We start from the raw sequence: 26,834 nt of genomic DNA, 5'->3' as shown, positions 1-26,834 counted from the left end.
GCATATTTTTTTGTTTACAGTGACTTTTACCAATCTGGGATAAATAAGGAACATAAACATTTAAGATTTTATTTGCCATCTCTGTTCAACTTAAATTTCTTTGGGTGCAATTAGACATATTTCAGGAGCTACAGTTTCATAATTTCAAATAGTTAAATATGAAAGTGGGAATGTTATGAAGCTTATTGCAGATATTGCTCATCACTCATGAGAAGTTTCAAAGTCAGTACAGTGCTTCCTCCCTCTGCTTTTTAAAAGTTGGTGCTTACTGAGTAACTGACAGTGACAAAGTAACTTAACTGGAAAACAATCCCTTTTTTAATTTCCAAATTGAACTGAATTGCATCATTTAGGTATCTAAATCAAACTTCAAAAAACTTATCAGATTATATCAGCAAAACTATGAATTTGCTATATGTATCTCATGGCATATGGAAAATTATTACACTGAAGTTCATTAACGTTGCCATTCAATTTTAAGGATGAGAAAATGGACAATGCAATATACCACCCACAATCAGTCCACTTGAATCTGAACACCAGTCGAAAGTAATAAAGGTAGCCATTGAGCTGGGACCAGTTTCCAGAGTGTTGTCAAGATAATCTGTTACCCTGGTAGAGTGGGGTCCATACCAGCTTAGATTAAAAATTCAAAAGAGAAAGCAGGTCATAGGCCAAGGTATCATTTGTAAAAGAAAACTGAATAGCTTCAGGTCCACTTAGCCAAAACATGGAAACTTTAATTGGATCAGAATTACACCTGTTAACGGTCTGGGCTGTACATTCTTTATAGCACCAATTCCTTCTGAGGGTGAATTTCACAAGCCATCTGAATAAGCGTTCTACCGATACCCAGACTGGCTATAGAGATGTCCCAAGCATGGTCATATCAGCATCAATGTCCAGGCATGCTCAGATTTCTGGTTACTAGTGTCACTTTCCCCACCACTCCCTGATATCTCAGAAGGGTCTCACAGCCAGCAGGTAACTCTCCCTCCCCACCCTCACCAAACTGGAAAACCTTGGAGTGCCTTTTTACAGCTCCTCCTTCTCGGCCCCCTTCTTCTGGAAGGCAGTCAAGATGTTCAAGCTCTTCTGGAGCTCTTCCTTCTTCCCGTCGCTCATCTTGTTCTTCTCAATCAGCTTGGTGATCCGGGTCATCTCTGATGCTGGGAAGTCCTCGCCCTGGTCTAAGACCTTCCCCATGATCTTCAGGTATTGCTCGGCCCACTTCCTCTCAGTCTCCTTCACACTTGCGAGGTTATCCTGTCCCTGCTTCAAGAGGGCCTGGCGGGCCTCCACACCAGAGGCCTTAATGAACTCTCCAGCAAGGTTGTCGTATGTAGGCAGGCAACCAGGCATACCTAGGTAGACCCCATGCCCCTTTAGCCAGCGCTGGATGGCTCCAACCTTAACTGCCCCACTGTACAGGACTGGGTTCTCAAAGTCCCCATCCCGGAAGAGGTAGAAGACTGGGTAGTTCTCTTTGTCCAGCTTGTATTTCTCACTCAGTTCCATATTCAGCTTGTCACCATAATCTGTGAACAGAAATCAGATAGGAGGAGCAAGACCATGAGGAACGCAGGGCAGGAGACTGCCACGAGGCCTAATTGAGCTGAGAGGAAGAAAAATCACTGTGTGAGTTCCTCTGTGGCTTCCTAGCCATGTGGCACTAGTCATCTAACCGCTCTGGGTTTCATTTTCCTCATCTGGAAATGGGAATTCTTCTGAATATTATATACCCACTATCTGTAGGTACAGTTCTCTGTTGGGGGTCTAGCTGTGATTAGGAATATCGACTTCAAGGCACTTATATTCTTCTAAGGGTGAGAAGAAAGATAATGAACATAAGTGATTAGTGTCATGATGAAAATAAAACAGGGTGATGTGACAGTGGGTAAGGAGGCCCACTTCAGGTGGTCACAGAAGGCCTCTCTGGAGATGACATGAGGGTCCTAAATATCAAGGAGCCAGACAGGTGAAGATCTGAGAAGAGTGTCTCAGGTGGAAGGGACTGCAAGTGCAAAAGCTTTGAGGCAGGAATAAGCTGGGTGTATTTAAAGATCACAAAGGCCAACCGGCTGGAGCTTGGTGGGAAAGGGGAGCGGGTGGTAAGTAAGAGAGTGCCTACTGCACGAGGACTGCTGGAAGGACCCAATGAGGGGCTATGTGTACTTAACCTGGCAGAGTTAAGTACTGATTATGTGGTAGCTGTTAGTATTTGCTATGTCCTCCCTAAAAGGCAGCAGCAGTCCCAAGGACTGATGCTGTGACAACTGGTTTCTTAAACCTGTCAAGAAGAAATGGCTGAGACCATCAATTACGGGACGGTAGAATAGGAAGCGTGGGGGTTCCAATCCTAGTTCTGCCACTTTAAACTCTACAGTCTTGAGCAAGTTACTCTAAGAATGTTTCTTCATTTGAAAATTGGGGGTCACAGTATTTCCTTCATCGAGTTTGTCACAAGGATGAAACACATGTAAAAACACTTAGCACAGTGACCTGTTTCACAGTAAACATTGAATAAATGCCAGCTATTGTTATTCTAAAAGCCCTAAGGGAGTGAACGTGCAGTGACTCAGAATTGATCAACTGTCCTGGAGAAGAGTGCCAGCTATCTCTACCCAGGACCAGACTCTTAAACTTACTAGGGACTGATGCTTTCCAGCTGGGAGGAAGCTGAGAGAGGGAAGAACCCACTGCGCTTGGTTAACAAACAGGTGGAATTCTGGACGAGCCACTGCCTGCCCTACAGCCTTGAGCTTCAGTTTTAAGTATAAAATGGAGATAATATGTCTCGCTCCTCAGGTAGGGTTCAAGTGAAGAGTAAAAATGCAATGTCTGTGTATATCTTTACAGACTAAACCACTACATGTTGGCCACTATTATTATTAAAGCTGTCACTGTGGTTGAGAACTGCCCTTGGTTTAGTGGCAACTCTGGTGGATTTGAGTTAAAGCCAAAACCCAGTAGTTTTGGTACAAAAGAGCTGAAATGAACATGGAAGCTTGGACTATGCTGTCCCCTAGGAGGCATGGCACTCTCTCTGACCACAGTCCACTGTAAGGAGAGCTCCAAGTTCTCATATTAAGTTTAATGTCAGTGTGGAGTAGAAGGTGAAGGATGGTGGATTCTCTTTCCTCAGGCACCCGCAAGGCTGAGCTGAGGTTATGTGGTCACAGAATCTGCTCAACCTAAGCTTGCCGTGGGTACCAGACTCCCTGAGGCCATGACCACATATACACTCGTGTGTGGCTCAGGTGCTGGGCATTCCCCCTATAAGTAGGGAAATAATTCCGAGCTTCCTCCCTCTTTGCCCTCCCCAGTCGTTCTGGACTTGTCCATACCTGAGATCCCCACCTCTGCCACCAAGAGATCATCGCTGGAGGCCGAGTTTTCAGCCAGACGCTTGAACTCATCCTGCTTCTCACCGTAGGGGTACTGGGTGTCGAACTTCACCAAGACGAACTTGCTTTTGGGAATGACCTGAGGGTGTATAGAGCTGAGCAAGTGGGGGGGTTTTCCAGAGACCTTTGGGGCTAATTGCCTTTCCCAAGGGACCCTTGGTTAAGCAATGGAGTGGGAAAGCCTACAGAGGAGACAAGCTCTCACATACTGATACTCATTCATTCAACCATCCATCCAGCCAGCCATCCATTGATTCCTTTAACAATTTAGTGGTGCCTACTATGTTCTGGGTACCCCGTTAGGTATTTGTTCACCATTATCAAAGACGTATAAAACCTCGTCTAGAATAAACAAAGCTGTGGATGTAGTAAGGCCTTCTCTTCTAGTCACTCTTTTGGTAAGGTTAAGTAAACACTTAGCACACACTTTGGCTCCTTCATGCCCATCATCCCAGTGGGCTTTTCTCAGTAAACACTGAACCAGAAATCTGACACCAACCAACCAACCAACCAACCAATCAAGCAACCAACCACCTATCTATAAAGGAGCTGGTACCACCGAGGATGCTTTGGCAATAGAGCCCAGAGTTTGAACTTTGCAATTTTGGGCTCAAGGGAAGTTACCAAAATGCCATGTTTGGGACAATGTCCTCTCCCTAGACTACAGCTCACTTTGGCTAGATCTCTAGATTCTGTCAGGGCCAATATTTTCAACTGTAAAATTCACATCACCATTTTAAAGTGTACAATTCAGTGAGATTTAGTGTATTAACAATGTCGTGCAACCATCACTAACATCTAGTTCCAGAACATTTTTACCACCCAGAAAGGAACCCTGCACCCAGAACCACACACCCATTAAACAGCCATTCCCTAATCTTTAACCCCAACCCCTAGCAACCACTAATCTGCCTTCTGTCTCTATGGATGTCTACTGATAGAATCATACAATATATGGCCTTTTATGTCTGGCTTATGTCACTTAGCATGTTTTTAAGGTTCATCCATGTTGTAGCATTCATCAGTATTTTGTTCCTTTATGTGGCCAAATGCTCTACTGTATGGCTAGACCACATTTTGCTTAGCCATTCATCAGCTGATGGACACCTGGGATGTTTCCATCTTTTGGATATTTGTGAACAGTGCCGTTATGAACTTTCATGTACCATTTTGTTTGAACACCCGTTTTCATTTCTTTTGTGTAAATACCTAGGAGTGGAACTGCAGGGTCATCTGGTAATTCTACGTTTAACATATTGAGGAATTCCAAGGACTTCCTTTTGATGGTTTCTTCCAATGCACAGATTTCATCTAACAAACTGCCTTTGGTCAATAATACTGCCTTCTCTTCCTCCTACAACTTTTTGTTTTTCTAACCAAAGTGATCTCTGCCAGTCAGTATTTCATCACAGGCAATCACTGTGATTAAGTCAAGCTGACATCACTCCAGTTTTTGTTAGTCCTTGTTCCCTATTGTGTTGCTGTCCATTTGGCTTTAGGTTCTAAAAAATATTTAATACTGCCTAGGGACACAAGGGAAGAGGGAAAAACCACCAAAACAGGTAATCTTTAAGTGGTCACTGGCCCCTAAAATTCTGAGCGCTGGGGGTCTAAAACCAGGGAAGATTTAAAATACAAATCAGATCACATCACTCCCGCCCAACTGGCCTTATTTCAGTTCAACACACCAAACCTATTATACCCACTTAGGGCCTTTCCATTTGCTGTCCCTGCTGTCTGGAATGCCCTTTCCTCAATTCTTCCCATGGTTGTCTATCATTAAAAGTTCAGTTCAAATAACCCCTCCGAATGGAGAGACCTCCTCCACTCATACTAATACTGCTTCATTTTCATCACATTCTATTTGTTACCCTGCTCTGCTTTCTTTGCTGCATTAATTACTCTTTGAAATCCTTTGTTTGTCCTCTCCACTAGAATGCACATTTATGAGAATAAGGACCTTGTATGACCTGTTTTCTACTGTATCACTAGTGCCCAACAGTACCTGTATGTAGCATATGCTCCAAAAATAATTCCTAAAAGAACAAAGCTAGGGCAGACTTTGGTAGCAGATGCTACATGTCCAGGGGGAAATTTTTAAAAGTACAACAAGGATCCCACCTGCAAGGAGCCTACATTTGTATTATGGAGTAATAGTAATAGTCATACGGTGCTCTAACATTGAAATAGAACTGATTGAGTGGTCTCCATCTTTTACTTTCACCATTCTTACCAGTGGCTGAATGGTTCTGAATGGCAAGCATTTACACAATGAATTTTGGTTTTAGTTTTTTACTCGGTCTGTACCTCTTAATTGCTTTAGGATCTCCTCATCCTTGAGGAATTGGCACCACCATAACCTATATTTAGGCAACTTGCTTCTTCAATATACAGATGAATCCATTATTCATTTATTCATTGAATAAAAAAGGTATTGAGGGCCTATCATGTGTGAGGCACTGTTCTAAGTGAATACAGGAGTAAAAAAAATGGACAGGGTCTCCTATTTCTAGTGATGGCAAAGGGCAAGAAACAAAAAAAGGCACTGGAAATCACAGAAAGGCAAAGCATGGAATGAAGCCTCTGGGCATGAAAACACTAGAAGCTCTCCTTTTGTTCAATGGCAATGAAGAGAGTGAGATTTAGAAAGGGACTGGAGAAACATTTGCTCATTCAACAAATTATTATTGAACATTTTCTATGTGATGGGTTACCCACTAGGTTGTGGCAGTTGTTAAGTGAACAAAATAGACAGGTAGCTCTTCCTATGTATGTAATATTCTAATGTGGGACATAATAAAGTAGACAAGAAAAAAATCAGTGATGAGTGCTGGAGTGAAGAGTGAGCAATCAAACAGGGGAATGTGACTGGCACTTTAGGCTGAGGGAGAGGGAAATCAAGGAAGGTCTCTGAGAAGGCAACATTTAACCTAAGCCTGAATGATGAGAAACAACCAGATTTTCAAAGATTGGGCAAAGAATGTTTTAGTCACAAGTGCAAAGGGCCTACGGCAGGAATGAGCTAAGAATATTTAAAGGACAGAAAACGTGTGGCTGGAGTAGAGGGGCAAAAAGGGGGATGGTTAGGAGATGAAAGGAGAGAGAAGCAAGAGTCAGATCATGTAGGACTTAGGCTACTGTGTGGAGAATGGTTTGAGAGGCTCAAGGGTGAAAGCAGGGAGACCAGTGGGGTTACCGTAACGATATCCTTAACCAGAGGGCTAGCAGTAAAGATGAAGAGGCACCAACAGATTAGGAAATACTGTTCACTTTACAGTGCAGTTTCCTTCTAAGTCACACTTGGTCTGTAATGTTATTCCACTCCCATGTTTAGGGGTTAGGGGTGTCACGTTGCCAATAAAGGTCCCCAAAGCATAGGGCGCTGTGGAGTGTGCCTGACAACCAACCAGCCATTTCCACTTTTAAATTCTTGAAATTCTGCCTTGAATGAGCCACAGGTGCCAAACGCACAAGAAACCCTTCTGAAAATAGGAAGAGTTCAACCATTTGAGATAGATTTAGAACTCTACTTCTTGGTTTCACTTCCTAGCAACGGGTACAGATTAAGAAAATAAAACGACAGGCTCTCTCTCAAACCCTTGGCCTGTCCATTTTGTAGACAAATTTAAAAGCTGCCAGTGGGTGAAGACAGGTGCAAGGGTGGGGGGGGGCGGTCGGGGCTGCATTCAGCCCTCAACATTTCCAACGACCATTAACTCAGGCCAGGACCCCACATTCTGTAAATACGGGGGTGGGAAGTACTGGCGAATCCTCCCACGTCTTGACACGATTTTAGTCATTTGTCCCAAGTCCAAGATATTCCCCACAGGGTGGCTGAACCGAAGTTTATTCTTAATGCTTGCACTTTTCAAGGAGATTCAGAATATCTGGCATTTTTTGCATATTGCAAAGCAAGCTGCAATTCAAGCCAAGGGAAATGGGGCGCAGAAATGCATGCTCACAAGCCGGGTTTCCACCCCTCCGCCCAACCACAGCCAGAACTGTGGCGACCGGCTTGCACCGCCCTCCGGGTCTCCCACTTGGAACTCAAGGATTGGATCTTGCCCGGCACCGCCCTCTCCCCATAGGTGAGGGGAAGGGGAACCCGGTTCCCTGGGCTGCATCTCGGCACCTCTTTTGCAAAGAGGAAACAAAGTACAAATACTGCTAAGGCAACAGCGCGCAGGGACCATGGAGCACGGAGACTCCATGGTCATGATATGGTCTCGGTACAGAGTCCCTCAGCCCTTTGGATGGTGGGAAGCCCCGAGATCGTCGATACAGACCACCTCCTAACAGCCCTCTGTGCCCTATGTCTCCCACGGGTGTGCGCTCCCCTGGGCGCTCTGGCTGCACCTGCGCGCGATGTTCTCCGCCCCCGTTACCTTGTAAAAAGTGACTGTATCCAGGGGAAGGGCACCCTTGGTGTGCAGGCCGCTGCCGCCCTGCGGAGCGGAGAGGAACAAAAGGAACAGGAGAAGGGGAAATAGTGGGGAGAGAGAAGCGGCGCGTAGAATGGCGGCAGCCATAACGCCGGACTCTTGGCAGTGGAGGAGCTAGGAAGGCTGTAGTGGAGAGAGCGCAAGACGGGAGTCACGTGACCAGTAAGGCCCGCCCCAGAGGCTCAGGCGCGCCTACGGCGAGTGGGTGGGGCCACGTGAGGGGCGGGGAAATGGGGCTGCCGCGCGCGCGCACTCGGCGAAACGCAAACTGGCAGAGCGTGGGGGAGAACGGAGCGACGTGTGTTGAGGACGTAGGGGAGGGCTGCGCACGCGCACTCGGCGAAGCGCGCCGCCTGCCAATCCTTTTCCCGTGCTCCTCCGCGTGAGGAGAGGCAGGAGGCGCGAACTTTCCGTCTTTGCCGCTCTTGCTTTGCTGTGTTTCGTCGTCTTCGAAGATGACGGTGGCCACTCTCATTTCTTCTTGCCTTTGGTCCGTCGGGCAGTCGGTTAGGATCCGCCACTGCCTTCGGTTAGTCAGTCGGACTGTGTTACTACCCTTCACTCAATTGGCCCAGTAGTACCCTCAGGCAGCCATCCTCCGCGACCTCCCTTAGCCAGGCCCAGAGCTGGCCCGCCAGACTTGGCTCTTCGTCAGCACGGCAGTCAGGGTCACTCTTGCCCTCTGCCTAGTCTGAGAGTTGGGCCTGCCCTGAGGTGAGTGTCTCACCTGGGAGGCGCCAGGCTTCACTGAAAATTTTTTTAATTACAATAGTTCTATTCAACAGATACTTGTTCAGGATAGTTTGTTTACACCAGATGTTGGGTTTGCCTGCCATAGGAGACAGAGCTATGTACTGAAGGAACTCATAGTGTCGGCGGGAGGAGACAGGAATAGTAATATAACTCATAATATTAACTGGTAGAAAATAAGACTAAAAACACAAATGAAGAGTCAGTCAATCCTGCTCAGAGAAAGTTATTATAGTTAGGAGGCGACTTTTGAATTGGATCTTGAAAGAAGTGGAGGCATTTACGAGGCAAACACCAAAGGATATTTCTAGCAAGGGGAAAAGCATGATGAATCTGTGAAGATTATCTGGGGCGAATTGTAAAGGGTCTCATCAAGCTAAAAGGTTTGGAACCATCAAAGGTTTTAACAAGGAGAATGACGTCAGATTTATTGTCATTCAGGAGTGAAGACAATGGCTTGGAAGAGTGAAGGCTAAAGACAGGGAGACCAGTTAAGAGTCTTGCAATAGTCTAGGTGGGAGAGGTTAAGGTCCTACAATAGGACATAATAGTAGGGTTGAAGAGGTAAGTGTGGAATTGAGAAACTTTTATGGAGGGGAGAATTCACAAGACTTGATGAACACATGGATGTGAGGGTAAGGGAGTAATATAATGCTAAGAGGTTTAACACTGTGTTAACATTGTATGTGTCCAATAAATGTGTGTATAAAATAGTATCAAAGATAATAAGATCCAATCTTGGGCAACCAGTTTGGATAGAAATTTTGAGGGAAAGACTGTGTGTGTTTTGGGGGAGGTTTGGAAATTTTGAGTTTCCCGTAATTATTGAGTAAAAAGCTACATAGACGAATGATAGAAGTTAGAAGAGGGGAAAATTACTATGGCTAAGGTGGTTAAAGAAGGCTTCATGTAGGGGGTGGAAATGGAGTTAAGCCTTGGAAAGAATATTTTAGGTGGAGAACAAGAAAAGGAGCAAAAGTGTGAATAAGTGTGACACTTCGGAGAATGACTGGCTTGGCTGGGGAGTTCTCAAAACAGTAAGACAGTTTTAAGCTCAGGTAGGGGACAGTCTTGAAAATTAAACTAAGAATTTCCTTTGTCCTGTAGTCAATAAGGAGTTATGAGTTTTTAGTACACTTTATAAGACATTTAGACTGTTTTTAAGTTATGCACTCTGATGTGTACATACTTTGTATGTATACCTCGTTAATATGATTGATCAGGAATGACTTCCTAGTCATGGCTGGTTTAGAAGTAGGTTTTGAAAAGAAGGATGTGGATTGGTTGGAAAGAGAAGGCTAATATTGGTACTTTTTCTAGGAACTGCAAAAGTACAGTAATTATCTCAATGCTTTTAATAGCGTCCTGATCTCAGTCAGTTAGTTACCTCATGATATGATTAGATTTTTGGCTTCAGGATCTTGACAATCTACACAGATAAGCCAGGTATAATTCATATTTAGGAAGTCATAAAATCTCACAGTTGACACCAATGTGGAAAATCAAAAAGCTCACCCTGGGTATTGTATGGAGATAGGGAGTAGGAGCTGAGACATGTTACATGAGTGTGCACATGACTCAGTGTAGCAGCTGGAGTGAGGAGGAAGAAAAGTGGCATGGTCCGTTAAGTCCATTAGTACATAAACTGTCCCATCTTTTTCCTAACATTATCGAGCCAGTGAGCCCATAGTCTCACCGACTTCTTTGTTATTCTTTGCATTCACAAGGCATATTCCTGCCTCAGGGCCTTTGTACTGGTTTTCTCCCTTTGGAGCACTTTTCTTCTATATATTCATGTGGCTGGCTCCTTCACTTCCCTCAAGTCTTTGCCCAAATGTCATCTTCCTAAGATCTACCCTGACTATCCTTTAAAAATTGCTCCTCCCTGATACCTTTCTGCTTTCCATCTGTTATTTTTTCTCTATAGCACTTTTCAAATTGTTAACATACTGTATAATTTGCTTATTTTTTAATTATCCGTTTCTCATGAGGGCTGGACTTTTGTTTTTTTGTCCTTATCCCCAGCATCTAGAACAACGTTGGCACATGGTAAGTGCTCAGTCAGTACTTGTTAAGAGGAACTAGTCCATGACTGTCTCTCAAAATTACACTGGCCTTTTCTACATTCTCTTCTTAGACCACATATTGTTCTTCAGAGGTCCCTTAGAGCTAATTGTTTTTTCCCTGCAATGTTTTGTTGATGTTGATATTAATTCTCTGACATAGATGTCTTAATGAACACTTAAAGCAGATTTCACCTGTTAAAAAATGTTGTAGATGGAAGGTTTACTTCATAGTACGATTTTCTCCAAGCCCTTTCTTTAAGAATTATTTAAATATTTAACAGCTATTTACTGAACATCTTTCATGTGCCATACACATCTAGAGGTAAGGGTTATACCGATGAACAAAATAGATGTGCTCCCTGTAGTCCTTATGGGGGAGACTATAACATTAAAGAATTACACAAATAAACATATAATTACAAATTGTGATAATTTCTAAGAAAAATGGAAAATATGAAAGAATATTGAAAGAATATGATGGGAGATAAATTTGGATTGGAGTTCATGGAAAACCTCTACAAACAGGTATATTTAAGCTAACACCTAAAGCATGAATACGATTCAGCTCTCAAGGAACTTAACCTAATGAGACAGACATTAAATAATTATATTAATAAAGACAAAATTGCAGATTTTTCTGTTAGGAATCATTTTAGGAAAAGAAAACAGCATGAGCAAAGGTTCTAGGGTGAAAAAAGCATGAAGTATTTGAGGAACTAAAAGAATTCTACTCCGGGATCTGTCCTTTAGTAATAAAGTCATCAGCACAGAAGAAGATTATATGTGCAGGGATGTAGAGATTTTTACTGCAGCATTGTTTGAAGAAGCAAAAAAGGAAGGAAAAAAAGTGAAAAAATCTGAAAACAACCTACATGTCTAGGAAATGTTGATAAATGACCTGATGTGGAATATTATACAGCTGTCATATAGGTTAGAACTATTTCTTTTAAAGTGAACAGATATCCATGAAATAATAGCTGAGAAAAGCAATATATACAGGAATATATGATCCCATTTTTAAAAACTTACTACCATAAGAATAGCCCCCATAATGTATGTATATATTTGGATATGTTTTAATGAGCATAGAGAAAGATGTAGAGAAATACACCAGGCTGTTAGCATTGGTTATAGTCCAGGGTTGTGGAGAGAAAGAAAAAAAGACTAACAAAAAGGAAGAAATTATTATGGAATAATGTTGAGCAAAAATGTATAATATAAAATACTAGCTGTGGAATTACTATATGTACAAATTGAACATAGGCATGGACAAGGACTTAAAGTAACATCAATAAATAAAACATTGTTTTGACTAGAGATTTCAGGAAATTTATTTTGAATTTCTGTTGTTTTAATATTGTTTTTCAATAGTGTAATATTAAAAAAACTCATGGAGTTTTTAATATCCAGGGACCAAATCATTTCAGCACAGATATTTTTCTTTCTCCTTTTATCCCACTTTTAATTCACGTTATTTCATCATTACGTACTCTTGTAAGCCACAAAAACAAGATATTTTGGAATTTCATAAGTGTTACATCTTTGAGGTGATATTTGAGCTTATACTTGATGAATGAGAAGGAGCCAGTTATGTGATTATCTGGGGGAAGAGCATTCCAGAGAGAGGGAACAGCTATTGCAAATGATCTGAACTGGAAAAGTTACTTGACATGTTGGATTACCCAAGAGTGGTGGGCAGACCCTAAGATGGCCCCCAATGATTCCTGCCTCTTGATTGTCGCACTCTTATGTAATCCTCACCCCTTGAGTGTTGGCAAGATCTATGATCAATAGAATATAGGAAGGGTGATGGCAAGTCACTTCAGCGATTTGGTTATGTAAGATCGTGACTTCCATCTTGCTAGGAGGACATCTTGCAGAAGTCCACGTGGCAAAGAACTGAGTGTAGCCTTTGGCCAACATTTAGGAACTGAGGACCTCAGACCAACAACTACGTGAACTTGGAAGCAGATCCTTCTCCATTTGAGTATTTAGATGAGACCCAGCCCTGGTCAACATTTGATTACAGCCTTGTGAGAGAGACTGAAGCAGAGGACCCAACTAAAGCTATTCTTGGATTCCTGACCCACATGAGATGTAAGATAATGTGTGTTTTAAGCCACCAAATTTGTGGAAATTTGTTATGCAGCAATAGATAAGTAGCATACAATGTGATAATTATGCCTACTATATTTTCTTTTTAAGTCATTGATGATAGTGTTTCACAGAACAATGCCAAGTCAGAATGCTGGTTCACTCTACTAGAAGTCATTTTTAAATCGATATTGATCAATGAATTAGCACTCCCTTGGGTTTATTTGTTCAAGAAATGCCCTTATAATGCTTCTACTTGGTCTATTTCTCATCAAATGTTTTGTCAAAATACCATATATAACTATGTCTAATAATTCTATTCAAAAAGAGAATAGAGTTAGCCAGGCATGATTATTTATAAATCCTTGCTGACTTAGTGGTTACATTTTTCTAAGTGTTTAAAAACATATCTTTTGGATAGTTCATTCTAGAATCTTATCTGGGATCAATGCTAGGATCTTTCACTTATGGTTTGCAGATTCTATCCTTTCTCTTTCTAAAAATAAAGAAAATTACTTATCACCAGTTTTCTGCAATTTCTAACAGTTTTCCCATTTTTACACGAACTCTCCAGATTTCATTCAATGGTTTACTAGGTTAACCTCCAAACTTTATCAAAGTCCTGGAGTGTAATTTCTTCAGGCCAGGAGTGGTGGATTCATTTAGAGAAGTCAGGTGCTCTTCTACAATCTTTATCTTCAGTTCCCTCTTGCAATGTTTATTTTACACTTTTTAATCTAAATATTACTCTTTTCAATAAGAAAGACAGAAACATGTTATCCATTAATCGTTACACCATGCATTTCAGCAATGGGACATTTCCTTGTTTTTGTCTCAAATTTTATTTTTTTGGCAACAGCTTTATTGAGATATAATTCATCTACCATTATAATTTATCACCACTAATTTTAGAATATTTTTGTCACCCTGAAAAGAAACGCTGTGCAGTCATTCCCCATTCCCTCCCAAACTACCTTCCTGGTTCTAGGCAACCACTAATTTACTTTCTGTCTTTATAAATTTGCCTATTTTAGACTTTTCATATGAATGGAATCATACAATATGTGGTCTCTTGTGACTGACTTTTTTCACTTAGCATAGTGTTTTCAAGTTTCACTCATGTTGTAGCACGTATCAGTACTTTCCTTTTAATTGCTGAATAATATTCCGTTGTATGGATAGACCACATTTTATTTATCCAGTTGATGGACATTTGTATTGTTTCTACTTTTTTGTCTATTATAAATAACACTATGAACATTTGTGTCCAAGTTTTTGTGAGGACATATGTTTTATATTCTCTTGGATATATACTAAGGAGTAGAACCGGATTTATACCTAGGAGCTGAGTCATATAGTATATGTTTCACCATTTGAGAAACTGCCAAAGTGGCTGCAGTATTTGACATTCCCATCAGCAGTGTATGAGTGTTCCCATTTCTCCATATCTTCATCCACACTTGATATTGTTTATTTTTTTTCTTATAGCCTTCCTAGTATGCCATCACATTGTGATTTTAATTTATATTTTCCTGATGGTTTATTATGTTGATCATCTTTGCATGTGCTTATTAGTCATTTGCATATTTTGGGAGGGAAAATCTCTATTTAAAACTTTTACCTGTTTTTAAATTGGGTTATATTTTTATTGAGTTGTAGGAGTTCCTTATATATTCTTTATACAAATCTCTTATTAGATATATCGTTTACAAATATTTTCCATTCTGTAGGTTGCCTTTTCACTTTTTTGAGAATATTCTTTGAAGCAGAAAATGTTTTAATTTTGAAGACCAGTTTTTCTTTTGTTGCTCGCACTTTTGTCTAAGAAGGAATTGCCTAATAAAAGAGCTCTCAATGTCATGTTAATTTTTAAAATTGTCTTTCTATTTTCTCCCATTTGCCAGTTCCCTGTTAGAATACTGTAGGTGTTAAGAGTGAGAAGTCAAACTGACAGAGTTTGAATGTTGGTATTACCACTTGATAACTCTGTAACCATAGAGAAGTGACTGTTTTAAGTCTCAGTTTCATCTGTAAAATGGGAATACTACTACTTCTTACCTCATAGGTTGTGTTGAGGATTAAAATGCTTAGAATGGAGCCTTACATATAGAAAGCACTTAATAGTTGGCAGCTGTTATTACTAGAAACCTCCTTTGAGTTGAGTATTTTTGCTTAAATAGAAATATTTGACTAGGCAGGTATTTTTCTTGACTTTGTATCCAGCGCATTAACTTCCTCGTGATAGAAGTTTAATGAATATCTGTTAACTTAAGTTGATATGTAATACATAGTAGCCCATTATGTTAATTGAGAGCTGGGATGTGTTTGACCTTGCTAAGGAGATCAGTAGAAAGAGGAGAAGAGAAACTGGAAGTAAATATCACCCACTTCATCATCTGGGCTTGAGTTAACCCTCCTGGAAAAGGAAGATGGGAAGATTGTTTCTAAAGGCATTTCAAAGAGGATGGTGCTGAATATCCAGAAAGCATAAGACATTTTAGAAGGGGTGCCAGAAGAGAAAAGTTCTATCAAGAGCAGCAGATGGATCTGGCATGGCCGTTCTCTGAACAATTTGAGATTTGTTCTTTACTGAGACAAAGAGTCCTTTGTCCAAAAGCATTCTTGGTGAGACTGTCATTAGTCTCCTCACCCTTATTACATAGATATATGATTAAGGGCCTCAAAATACTCCCTAAGTCCTATGGTAGGGATTTCTGATCCAGAAATTTACTGTTATTTTTAAAATTTGTTTATTTAATAATTTAAGGAAAGTGATTTAGAGCTTACCTCCACCTAACAACCCATCCTCTACTCCACATGACATTCTCAACCTCATATGAATAGTCATATATTTAAATTACTCAAGCCCTGCAAATGACCTAATTTATCAATAAATATTTGTAGAATATATGAAAGTGTGGTTAGATGAAATAACTGGTTGCATAAATGCAGTGTTCTTCCTTCTACTTTCTCCTTCCCCCAATCTTTGTCCAAATTTTACCAGTTCTTAAAATTCTGTTCAAATACCAGTCAGTGTATATTATTTTTATGTGCAAATAATTTGAAATTTTGTAATTCAAGCCATTTTTCCTATTATAAGCTCATGGAGGTATGAGTTTGTATCTTATTTGTCTTTATATCTTCCATAACAATGCTTTGCATAAAGTCAATATATAAACATACATATATTAGATGAACTGTGTAATTTAATTATATAATTAAATTACACAGTTCATCTAATATATGAACATACATATATTAGATGAACTGTGTAATTTAATTATATAATTCTGGTGAGTATTTTTGGTACAGAATATTGGAGATGTTAGTATTAAATGAGACATTAATAACTTCACAGCTTTTTCATGATATTACTAAAAATTTATTGTTTGAGTGAATGTGCAATCTCTCTTTCTCATCACAGGCTTCTGTCTCTAAACAGGGACAAGTTTTAAGCAAACCTCCCTTCCCCATTTTTCTCTCTCTATCTCTCTTGCAGCTCTATTTACCTTTTCACTATGACTCATTCTCTCTACTTTTTATTATTCCTTCCTCTTGGCCCTTCTTACAATACCTAATGCTTTTTAGAATTTTGTTTCCTTGTCACCTGCTCTTTCTATTTTTGTTCTTTCTGCTTGACTTTCTCCTCCACTTGTTGCCACCTTCTCTCTCCTTGCCCTCAAGATACAGGGCAGGATTGGGTAGGGAGGAGTCCAGCTAGAGTAGGGGTGGAGCCACCTGTTTACCCTTTGGAGATTCAGAACCTGACCGAGAAAGATCGGGCTACTTAAGTATAGCTGGGGCTGAAGTCCCTATGGCCTTCCTACTGGAGGCTAGCATTCTGGAGGACAATTTAGACTTGGTAAGATTAGAAACTGTCCCTCTCTTCTCTTTTTGCTCCCCCTTTCTTCCTCAATGTTCTGTATTTTTCATTCATAATATCTCTTTCTCCATACGATTAACTTTTCTTCTTCCTATTTCTCTATTGCTTAGTATTCTGTTTTCCTCTGTCAGCTCTGTCAGTCAACCGTATTCAGTATTTGTTTGCCTTTCCTGTTACCCATTCTTTCCATACATTTGCCCAGTCTCTCTGAAAATTTAACCTTTTCTATTTCTTCTCCATTTTATTCTTTTATTAATTTTCTCAAACAATTCTCTTTTTTTTCACTCAGTCATTTTCTGTTCACCTCTCCATTCTTTTTATCTGTTTCCCTGAGATGTAACAATAAAAGAGGAAAAAAGGAACCACTCTGCCTTTCCAGGGGCCTATTCACCACCTTTCTACTTATTCAGAGACATGCAGTGTGTTTTGATTAGGCACTGAAGAAGAGTTTGTGCTCTGCACATGTAGTTAGTAAACAGTGAAACTTAAGTAAAGTTGAATATTAAATGTAAAAGACTTCATTTTGTTCTCCCTTTCTCGTTTTGTTTAGGTTTATTCTGCAATACAGTGGATACAGTTTGTTATGGCTACTCTGAGGTAAGTTTATTTAATCTCATGTAATATGACTGTTTAAAACTAGTATAAACAAAACTGGAGAGTCCTGACGTTTTCTACATTTTTTTCCTCTTGGGATTTGCTTTTATTCTTTAGTTAGAGAGAAATGCTATTCTTTACCACGTTGATATTTTCTGATTAATAAAATGTAACAACATTAATAATAACAACAACAACAAAAACAGATAGAGGAGGTAACACCTGAAAATTAAAGGACAGCTTGGTCAACAAGATTGCCTTGCAAAATCAGTGTTTTGGTAGCACATATACTAAAAACTGGAATGATGCAGAGATTAGCGTGACCCCTGCACAAGGATGACACTCAAATTCATAAAGTATTCCATACTTTTAAAAAACATGTGCAGTTTATATCAAGTATATATCAGTAAAGCTATAAAAAATAAAAGGCAAAAATGAAGGATTCTTAATTGTTCTGTTTTATTGATCATCTTTTATCTCTGTCAGTGTCATAGGTTCAAGTTCACTTATTGCCTATGCTGTTTTCCAGAATATACAGAAATCTCCAGAGGTGAGCAATCTGTTTTTGTGTTGGATTTGAACTTTTAATGACTTAGCCTTTGATATAATTAAGAGAGGTGTCACCTACAAATGATGGAATAATTCTATGAATTACTTGTACACTTGTCATTATTGAGATATTTTAGATACTGTCAGTAGGTCTTCCTTTTCTTCTTATTGATTTTTTAAACTATAACTTTGAATACTGAGAATTGACTGCTAAATGTGGATTTTTCTGATATGCGTAAATTATTAAGGTTGAGGAAACAGTGTTGTTTGAAGCCTATATTCACTCTAAGCATGGTAAGGTCCTGCTTCGAGGTGAGTTTTCTAATGTTGCTATGTTGGTAAATTGCTAAGAAATAGTTCAAAGACTTTACTATACAAAAGGTACTTGTTTTGCTGTTCTGGCTGTCTAGGCAATTACAACTTAATGCTGAAAACAGAGCAAAAAAACATCCTATGTAAAACAGCTTATACCAAAAAGATGATGTCAAAAACCTTCCTTTTATTGAGGTATAATTGACAAATAAAAATTGTACATATTTAAGATGTAAAAAAAAACCCCAAAACCTTTTGCAATTCAGAGAGGACCAGGTGGAGTAATGAATGTGCTAGTTCAGAAAAGATTTTAAGAGAAATGTAACAACCGTTTCTCTAACCAGGCCAAGTGGCACAAAATTAGGTAAAATGTAGTTTAGGACACTTACGGGAAAACTTTTATATGTGGAAAATTTCATTGGGTTTTGGTGGGCTCACTTTAAAAATAAAAATAGCTCTGTATGTTGAACACTTACTGTGTTCCAACTATGCTGAGTGCTTTATGTACTTTATCTTGTTAGTCCTCATCATCACTCTCCTATGAGGGCAGTATTAGCCCTATCTCGCAGATGACGAAATCGATGCTTAAAGTCATGAGATTAACTTGTTCAAGTTACACAGTAAGTAGCAGAGCAGGGATTTTCAAGAGTCCAGCTCTTAACTACAATCCCCCTTCAAATTAAACCAATTTTTACTATTTACTATATTCTAGACACATGTACTCAGTGTTTTAAATACATTTTTCATTTAATCCTTAAAACAATATTCTGAGGTAGATACTATGGATGAGGAAATATAATCTTAATAAAGTTGAGGGACTTTCCTTAGGATTTACAGCTAGTGTTAGAGCTAGAATTTGAGTGCAGACTTATCTTGTTCCAAAGCCTCTCCCCCCATACACTTTTTAAACCACTGAAATATGCTGCCTACTGAAAAGAGAATTTTGTATTTTGTAGAATGTGACTATGTAAATAGAACTAGAAAGTAGAAATCTCCATACTGTATCATCATTGCCTGCCAAAGTTCCATTAGGCCACACAGCTTCCTGTGATTCAGATTGCCCTAATGTTTGTTTCCTTTGTTGCAATTTGAGCTCAGATGTGATTAAGTTAATAAAGTATAAATTGCATAGTGGAGAGAGCTAAGCAGAGATTCTCAGTCTCAACACGGTTGACCTTTTGGGCTAGATCGTAATTTGGTGTGGGGAGCTGTCCTGTGCATTAGAGTGTTTAGTTGACTTTACCCACTAGATGCTTGTAGCAACATCCCCACCCCCACCCCTGGCCCAACTGTGACAGCCAAAAATATATTCAAATATTGTCAGATGTCTCCTGGAAGAGGAATAATTGCTCCTGGTTGAGAACCACTGTTCTGAGGTGACCTCTGGCATGACAGTAGGTTAGAGCTTTGTAAAGATGTGGGGTCAAGTTTGACTTAGGATGTGACCTTTAATTTCTCTGGCTTCAGTTCTCACACCTTTCATATAACCAGAGCCTAAAGGACCTCAGCAATCACTGGTTCAGCGGTTGCCATACATTCTGTTTTCTTAGCCTAGGAAAGATCCAATTTTTTCAGGTTAAAAATGTCAACTATACTTTGCTATTTTCCTTTATTTCTTCATCAAAGAACATTTTTAACAGCAAAAACACATAGAAGGCATAATTTAAAAAAAACAAAAATACTCTATTAAGTTAAAAATAATTATAGTAAATTTGAAAAATCCATGGTGAATCTTTGAGGGGATTAGCTACTTAGAAAGTGACTCAAAGACAACCAGAAGAGAGAAGAAAGTGGCTTAGGCTGGTCAATGCTGGGGGTGGGAGTGAGGGCAAAAAACAACTGTAGGCAGATATACTTTACTGCATTGTGCAACTTCATTTCCTCATAAAGGTCACTTTTGATATTCTTTGTAACTTGATTTCATTTGAACAGAGGTATTGGAAAGCAAGGTTTTAGAAGAGTATTAGTATGAGTTGTTTTAGATCTCACCAGGATAGACCTGGACCCAGAACCTCCTTGAGAAAGCCTTTCACACAGTACATCCACACCCTCCATTCTGCTCTTGATTTAAATTAGCCAAGTACAAGAGAGAGAATGTGTGTGTGCGGGGAGGAGGGGTTTCCAGAGTTTTTGCTTTCATATTTAGAGACTGTGTCTTATGCTTTTTTGTGTCTTCCTTATTCCCAAGCACTGCGCTATTTTCCATGGACTATATCATACATTTCTTTGTATTACCTTCACCATAGTATCTTATTAAACATAGATAGGCGTGAGATCTTTCTTGATTTCAGTAATAGGTGCTCAGTTCATTTTTGTTGCGTAAATTGATTGATTTTTATCTCCTTTTACTAGAACTCATGATTTTACAACCATGAGAGAAAGTATGTAAACCTCTTTTTATTCTTTTTCCCTGACAAAGACTTTAAGTGTGCTTTAGTGGTCAACTGTTCCCTATATATAAGGCTATTTCTTGCATTAATGACCATAATTATGTTCTTGCTCACAAAAGCCACTTGACTGACTTTCTTCTCCAGGGTTTATTTTGTATTGTTTTAATATTTTACCGGTTAACAGTTACAAACCTGTGGTAGGTCATAGGTTAGTTGAATCTGTGAATGTGCCATCCAGCTGTCATTTTAGCAGGTTTACCCAGAGCAAAGGCTATATATAGTAAAGATAATACTATTTGATATTTATTAAATGCAGTTTAAAATGTTAATTCACTTGATTTTGTTTCGGTAGCCAAGGCAACTTGATCATTTACACCTGTTAGCAAGGTATTAGCATCTTAACTTTCCTTTCATTTAGAAGAAAGATTTGAGAAAAATTCCCATTTGTACAAGTGAGATTAGTTTTAATATTAGGTAGTATCTGAAGATAACTTAAATTTTTTAAAATTTACTTTTTCTTGTGAGATATGTCAGACATGGATTAGAATGCATAATACATGTATGTATTTATTGTTTAAAGAATGATTATATGATTATAAACAAACACTAGGGACAAGAAATAGAAATCGCCTGTACCCTCAAGCATGCCTGCTAATGTTCCTTCCCAATCACAGTTCTCCCCCTCACCTCTAGAGATAACCACTATCCAGAGTTTTGTAATAATCATTTATTTACTTTTATATACATTTTTACCAGTAATGTATGTATCTCTAAACACTTGAGTGTTTCTTGCTTTTGAACTTAACATAAATGGAATAATAGTGTATTTTTTGTATGTATTGTTTTGTGATTTACTTTTTTCCCTCAATATTATTTGTGAGATTTATCCATGTTGTTGTTTATAGCTCTGGTTCATTTCATTTTCATTGATGTTTAGCATTCTGTATTATGAACATACCACAATATATCTGTGCTGCTATAAACAGTCTTGTACATGTTTTCTGGTGTACACATGCAAAAATTTCTTGAATGTATTTTTCTAATAACAGAATTGTTATCGGATATGCATATCTCATAGATAATGCCAAACTTTTCTAAATGATTGTGCCAGCAGTGTATGAAAGGTCCCATTGCTTCATATTCCTATTAATACTTGATATTGTCAGACTTTAAAAATTTTTGCCATGAGTGCATAATTTTTTTCTCATTGTGGTTTTAATTTTCATTTCCTTAATTATTGATAAAGTCAGGCATATTTTCATGCATTTATGTCCATTTGGATTTCCTCCTTTCTTAAATACCTGTTCAAATCTTTTGCCCATTTTTTCCATTGGGTTTTCTTATTGCTTTGTAATTTTTTTGTTTGTTTTTAATATTGTTTGCATATTGGTCTTCTGTCAGTTACATGTACTACAAATATCGTCTCCCACTTTGTGGCATGTCTTTTCACATTCTTTACAGCATATTTTGACACATACATTTTTCATTTTAATGTAGTCAAAATTTTCATTATTTCTTTTAGAGCTTTTTTTTGTTTTGTTTAGGAACACTTTCCCTACTCAGAAGTTGAAGACATTTCGGTGTTTCAACTAGTTGGAACTGATTTTTAAGTGTGAGGTAAAAACTAAGGTTCCAATTTTATTTTTATCCATGTAGATACCCAGTTGTTCTAGCATCATATTTTGGAAAGACTATCTTTTTCTATTGATCCAAAAAGCCACCTATATTATATATCAAAAGTTTATATGTATGCTTGGATTTGTTTTGGGTTCTTTATTCTGTTCTATTGGTTTGTTTCTCCATCCCTAAGCTTAGTACCACAGTATCTACACTACAGCTTTATATTAAGCTTCTATATGTGTAGGATAAGTCTTCTTTATTTTTTTTCCTTCAAGTATCTTGCCTGATATTTCTTCAAGAGGTTATCTTGATATTATCATTGAGATTGCATAAATAGGGAAACTTATAAGATGAATAAGGTCAGAAGACCTAATGTATAACATGGTGACTATGTATAACATGATAACATGATAACACTGTATTGTATAATTCAAATTTGCTGAGAGTAAGACTTACGTGTTCTTACTCCCCCAACTCCCCGCAAAAGGTAAATATGTGAGGAGATGGGTGTCTTAATTAATTCAGGGGAAATCCTTTTACAATGTATATGTCTATCAAATCATAATGTTGTGCACTTTAAATATCTCATAATTTTATTTGTCAGTTATACCTCAACAAACAAAAAAAAGAAATATGCACATTAAATTATATTAAGATTAAAAAAATACTGTTTTCATTTTCTTTGGGTCCTCAACCATATCCCTAAACGTTCCACTGATGTCCTCTTGTTAGAAGCTGTTGGCTGTGTAACTAGAACACTTTCAATTTTTTATTTGTGGTATATCTCCATCACAAAATTTATCATCTGTCCATTTTTTATTTGACCCTATATCTGAAGAAGGAGTGTCTCTGTGAGGAAGAAGTTCCAATGCTAATCCATCTGTAAGCACTCTGATTCCAGGACACTTGGGATAGTTGTGATTACAGATTCCTTCCTACCTGGTATATTTCTTTACATTCCTCACAGTCGACCAGTGGCAGAGGCCCCAGAAAAATGATGTCCAGTTTTCTACTAGAAAGGTAAAATATAAAAATAATTCGTTATTAACATCATTTCTGAAATGAGGCCTTTGTTGCATTGACAGATAAAGCCACTCTTTTATCTGAGCTTCTCTGACCTCCTCCTGGGGATATGCTGTCTCATTGAGGTACTTCTCTATGGAACTTCAGCAGCCAATAAGGACATAATCTGCTATAACCTGCAAGCAATTGGTCAGGTGAGTACGACTAGATCGTAACTGCAAAAATGCACACTCAGATAAATAGGAAGCAAAGATAAAGTGGGACCCTTTTGTTTATTGTTATACTTTGAAACAAAAGCTTTGTTTTTCCATACTAAAAGAGACTACATGTTTATTATAGAAATTTGGAAAATTCAGAGAACCAAAAGGATAATTAAAATCACCCAGATATACTGTCTTCACTATTTCATATATATTATGTATCTGTATATTTATATGTTTTATATTATTTAAAATGCATATACTCACAGGGAATTATAATAATGCATTAATACTTTTATAATCTGTTTTTATTATTCAACATATCATGACCATATTTTCATGTAATGAAATATTCTTCTATAACAGCTTTTGAAATTACTACATGGTTTTTTATTGTAGACATGTAGATATTGGCTTTTGGAAATACTACGGATGATCGTATATGGTTTATATATCATTCATAGATTTTATCAATGGATTAACACACACAGTGCCATCAGTATATAATGTTTCTTTTATATTTTCTGAGACTTCGAATGTGGAAAAAGTAGAGATTAAAATTCAGTCTGTATTCACTGCTAGATGTTTCCTCTGGGATTTGTTGCTAGAGGGGAAATTTCTTTCAATTTAGTAGGAAAATAATAATATGTAATTGGTGGTATGAAATCCATGTGCTAATGTGTTACCTATCTCATATGAATTAGAATTTCTTAGAAACATACTTTACTCAATCCTGCTAATAACCTCATAAATTAAGTGGAGTTAAGCCTGTATTATTTTATCAGATAAGGGAATGATATTATGGTCTTAGAGATAAGAAAAGTCTACATTAGAATCCTGGACCTGATTAACTTTGTAAACTTAAGCAAGTACTTAATCTTTCTGAATTTCTGTCTTCTAATCTGTAAAATGGTCATTAAAAACATTTTCCTTGTGCTAGGCATAGTTATGATTAAGATCACTTTAGTTTTTTTTTTATAACTTAATTAAGCTATACATACAATAAACTTTGTATATATAAAGTATATAATTTGATCATTTTTTACATATATATACACGCCCATGAATTCATCACCACAATCAAGATAAACATTCCTATTTTTATCACCCCCCCAAATCATTTCAAATATATTTTCTTTTGCTTCATAGACCACATAAATTATAATAGTTGTTTTTTAAAATATTTATTGACTGTTTCCAATATCTGCCTCATTTCTAAGTTGGTGTTTGTTGATTGTTTGCTCCCATGAGAATGGGTGACATTTTTTTGATCTGTGTATGTCAGGTAAAACAGGATTTCATCTTAGACATTGTGAATACTATGTTGCATAGACTCTGGGTCCTTTTATAATCTCTGGAGAATGCTAGTGTTTTTATTTAGCAGGCCATCAACCTAATCAGGTTTAGAATGTGCATTTGTCTAATCATCTTTAGGTGGAGTTTCAAATAGTCAGCTTCTCTAAACCTTGCTTGTGCTGGTTTAGGACTGCAGTGTGCATTCATGGTGCAGGGGTTAGGCCGAGACTCGCATGGAATTATACCAGAATTAGAGAATCCTCTTTTCTGGCTCTGTCACTTTTGGGATTCCACCTCCTGCCACTTTCCTGCCTGAAGGTGGCCCCTCTCTGGTCTCTGTGGCCTAAAAGATGGATTTCTATTAGAGTTTTAGGTGCCTTCATTCAGCAGTATCATGATTAGTGTACACACTTGAGGCAAAGCTGTGGGAGAGAAAGAGAAAAAAATGTTTGAGAAACTCACTTCGGTGCAGTCACTTCTCCACGTTTGACTCTCTTCCACAATCAACCTACTTTTTTTTACTTTTCAGTCTTCAAGTAGTTGATTTTTATATTTTCCCCAGAGTTTTTGTTCATAATCAGTGGGAGAGATAGGCTGTAGAGACCTTAAACACACTAGCGTATTTAGTTAGTTTTATTTTTTAATCCTAAAATATATACAACATATAATTTATATTTTATCAATTTTTTTTTAAATTTTGGTAAAAAACATATAACAAATATTTATCATCTTAACCATTTTTAAGTGTGCAGTTCAGTGGCATGAAGTATATTCACATGCTTGACCAGGTCAGGACAACAGTCTGCTCTAAGAAACAGCATGTAGTGGGAGACAGGGCAGGGGTGCCAATTTACCTCTATTACCTCTATTCAGCTCCATAAAGTTTTATCATGCCACAGTGAAACTCTGTATCTATTAAACAATAACTCTCCATTTCTCCCACCTCCCAACCCCCGATAACCACCATTCTACTTTCTGTCTCTATGAATTTGACTACTCTAGGTACTTCATATCAGTGGAATCATATATTATTAGAACACACAGACCCAAGGAAAAATCTCTGAGACCGAAAATCTGTCCGTAAGTAGCAGGCAGGGAAAGAAGGAAGAGGCAGGCCACTCCAGTCTGGAAATTAATAGAGTTGATTAAGGGAAACTTATGTATGAGGCACACATTGAGTGGCTAAAAGACAAAATGGATATCCTTCTAGCAGCTTGGCAGGTGCCAAAGAATTATATTGGGTAAAGGGGTAAATAAATCACGGGTACTAGTATGTGAATGGCACCAGGTATGGGAAATTACATGCTTGACCAGGTCAGGACAACAGTCTGCTCTAAGAAACAGCATGTAGTGGGAGACAGGGCAGGGGTGCCAATTTACATCAGAAAGAACATCGATTATGATCAAACAGTCTCTATGAGGGAATTGTGGTAAGTAGTCTCTGTTTTGGCCCCATGGTCCGGCTTGCGGGTCTGACAGCGGTTACGTCATGGAAAAGCCTCTCCACGTCATTCAGTAGTTGTCCTTTTGCATCTAGCTTATTTCACTTAGCTTAATGTCTTCAAGGTTCATCCATATTGTAGCACATGTCAGAATTTCATTTCTTTAGAAGGCTAAATAGTATTCAGTGGCATGGATATACCACATTTTATCGATTGATTCATCCATTGATGGACACTTGAGTTTCTTCCATCCTTGGCTGTTGTGGATAATGCTGATATGAACATGTGTATACAAATACCTTTATTAGTCCCTGCTTTCAGTACTTTCATCTGTATATCTAGAAGTGGATTGCTGGAGCAAATGAAAATTCTGTGTTTAATATTTTGAAGAGCCACTGTATTGTTTCCATAGCAGTTACATCATTTTACAATTCCACTGTGTAAGGGTTCCAATTATTCACATTTGCGCCAACACATGTTGTTTTCTGGGGCTTTTTGTTTTTCGGGGTTTTTTTTTTTTTTGATAATTTATATCCTAATGGGTGTAAAGTGGTACTCGTTGTAGTTTTGACTTAAATTTTCCTATGATTAGTGATGCTGAATATTTTTACATGTCCTGATTGGCCATTTGTATATCTTTTTTGGAGAAATGTCTATTGAAATTCTTTTCCCATTTTTTGAAAATGGATTTTCGTTTTTCGTTGTTGATTTATAGGAGTTCTTTATATATTCTGAATATTAATCCATTATCATATATATGATTTGC

The 26,834-nt window shown here is 38.2% G+C and overlaps 2 protein-coding genes and 1 pseudogene across 5 annotated transcripts in view; 2 read left to right on the top strand and 1 right to left on the bottom strand.

The window, feature by feature from the left end:
- Positions 1-55: 55 nt before the first annotated feature.
- Positions 56-8,015, bottom strand: ERP29 (endoplasmic reticulum protein 29). The gene is made up of 3 exons (XM_011355816.2): positions 7,793-8,015; positions 3,348-3,486; positions 56-1,538 (listed from the first exon to the last, which is right to left on the bottom strand). Exons 1-3 carry the CDS (start codon positions 7,934-7,936, stop codon positions 1,036-1,038), a joined length of 786 nt encoding a protein of 261 aa, XP_011354118.1. The 5' UTR covers positions 7,937-8,015; the 3' UTR covers positions 56-1,035.
- Positions 8,016-8,084: 69 nt separating this feature from the next.
- TMEM116 (transmembrane protein 116) overlaps positions 8,085-26,834 on the top strand; it is a 53,208-nt gene continuing 34,458 nt past the window's right edge. The window contains exons 1-4 of one of the 4 annotated variants that reach the window (XM_011355815.2): positions 8,085-8,378; positions 17,193-17,239; positions 17,723-17,786; positions 23,193-23,324. In XM_011355815.2, coding sequence (XP_011354117.1) covers positions 17,226-17,239; positions 17,723-17,786; positions 23,193-23,324 — 210 coding nt within the window. In that variant the 5' untranslated portion in view covers positions 8,085-8,378; positions 17,193-17,225. Of the gene's footprint in view, positions 8,564-12,658; positions 12,763-16,576; positions 16,622-17,192; positions 17,240-17,722; positions 17,787-23,192; positions 23,325-26,834 lie in introns of those variants that run through there. The other 3 variants (XM_011355814.2, XM_023528230.1, XM_023528229.1) reach the window with 3 other exon arrangements.
- On the top strand, positions 17,507-17,607 carry LOC111737090 (annotated as a pseudogene).

Source organism: Pteropus vampyrus, unplaced genomic scaffold (genome assembly GCF_000151845.1).
Source record: "Pteropus vampyrus isolate Shadow unplaced genomic scaffold, Pvam_2.0 Scaffold23, whole genome shotgun sequence".
Taxonomy (NCBI): domain Eukaryota; kingdom Metazoa; phylum Chordata; class Mammalia; order Chiroptera; family Pteropodidae; genus Pteropus; species Pteropus vampyrus.
Note: the sequence above shows the minus strand (reverse complement) of the source record. Positions and strands in the feature narration are given on the sequence as shown.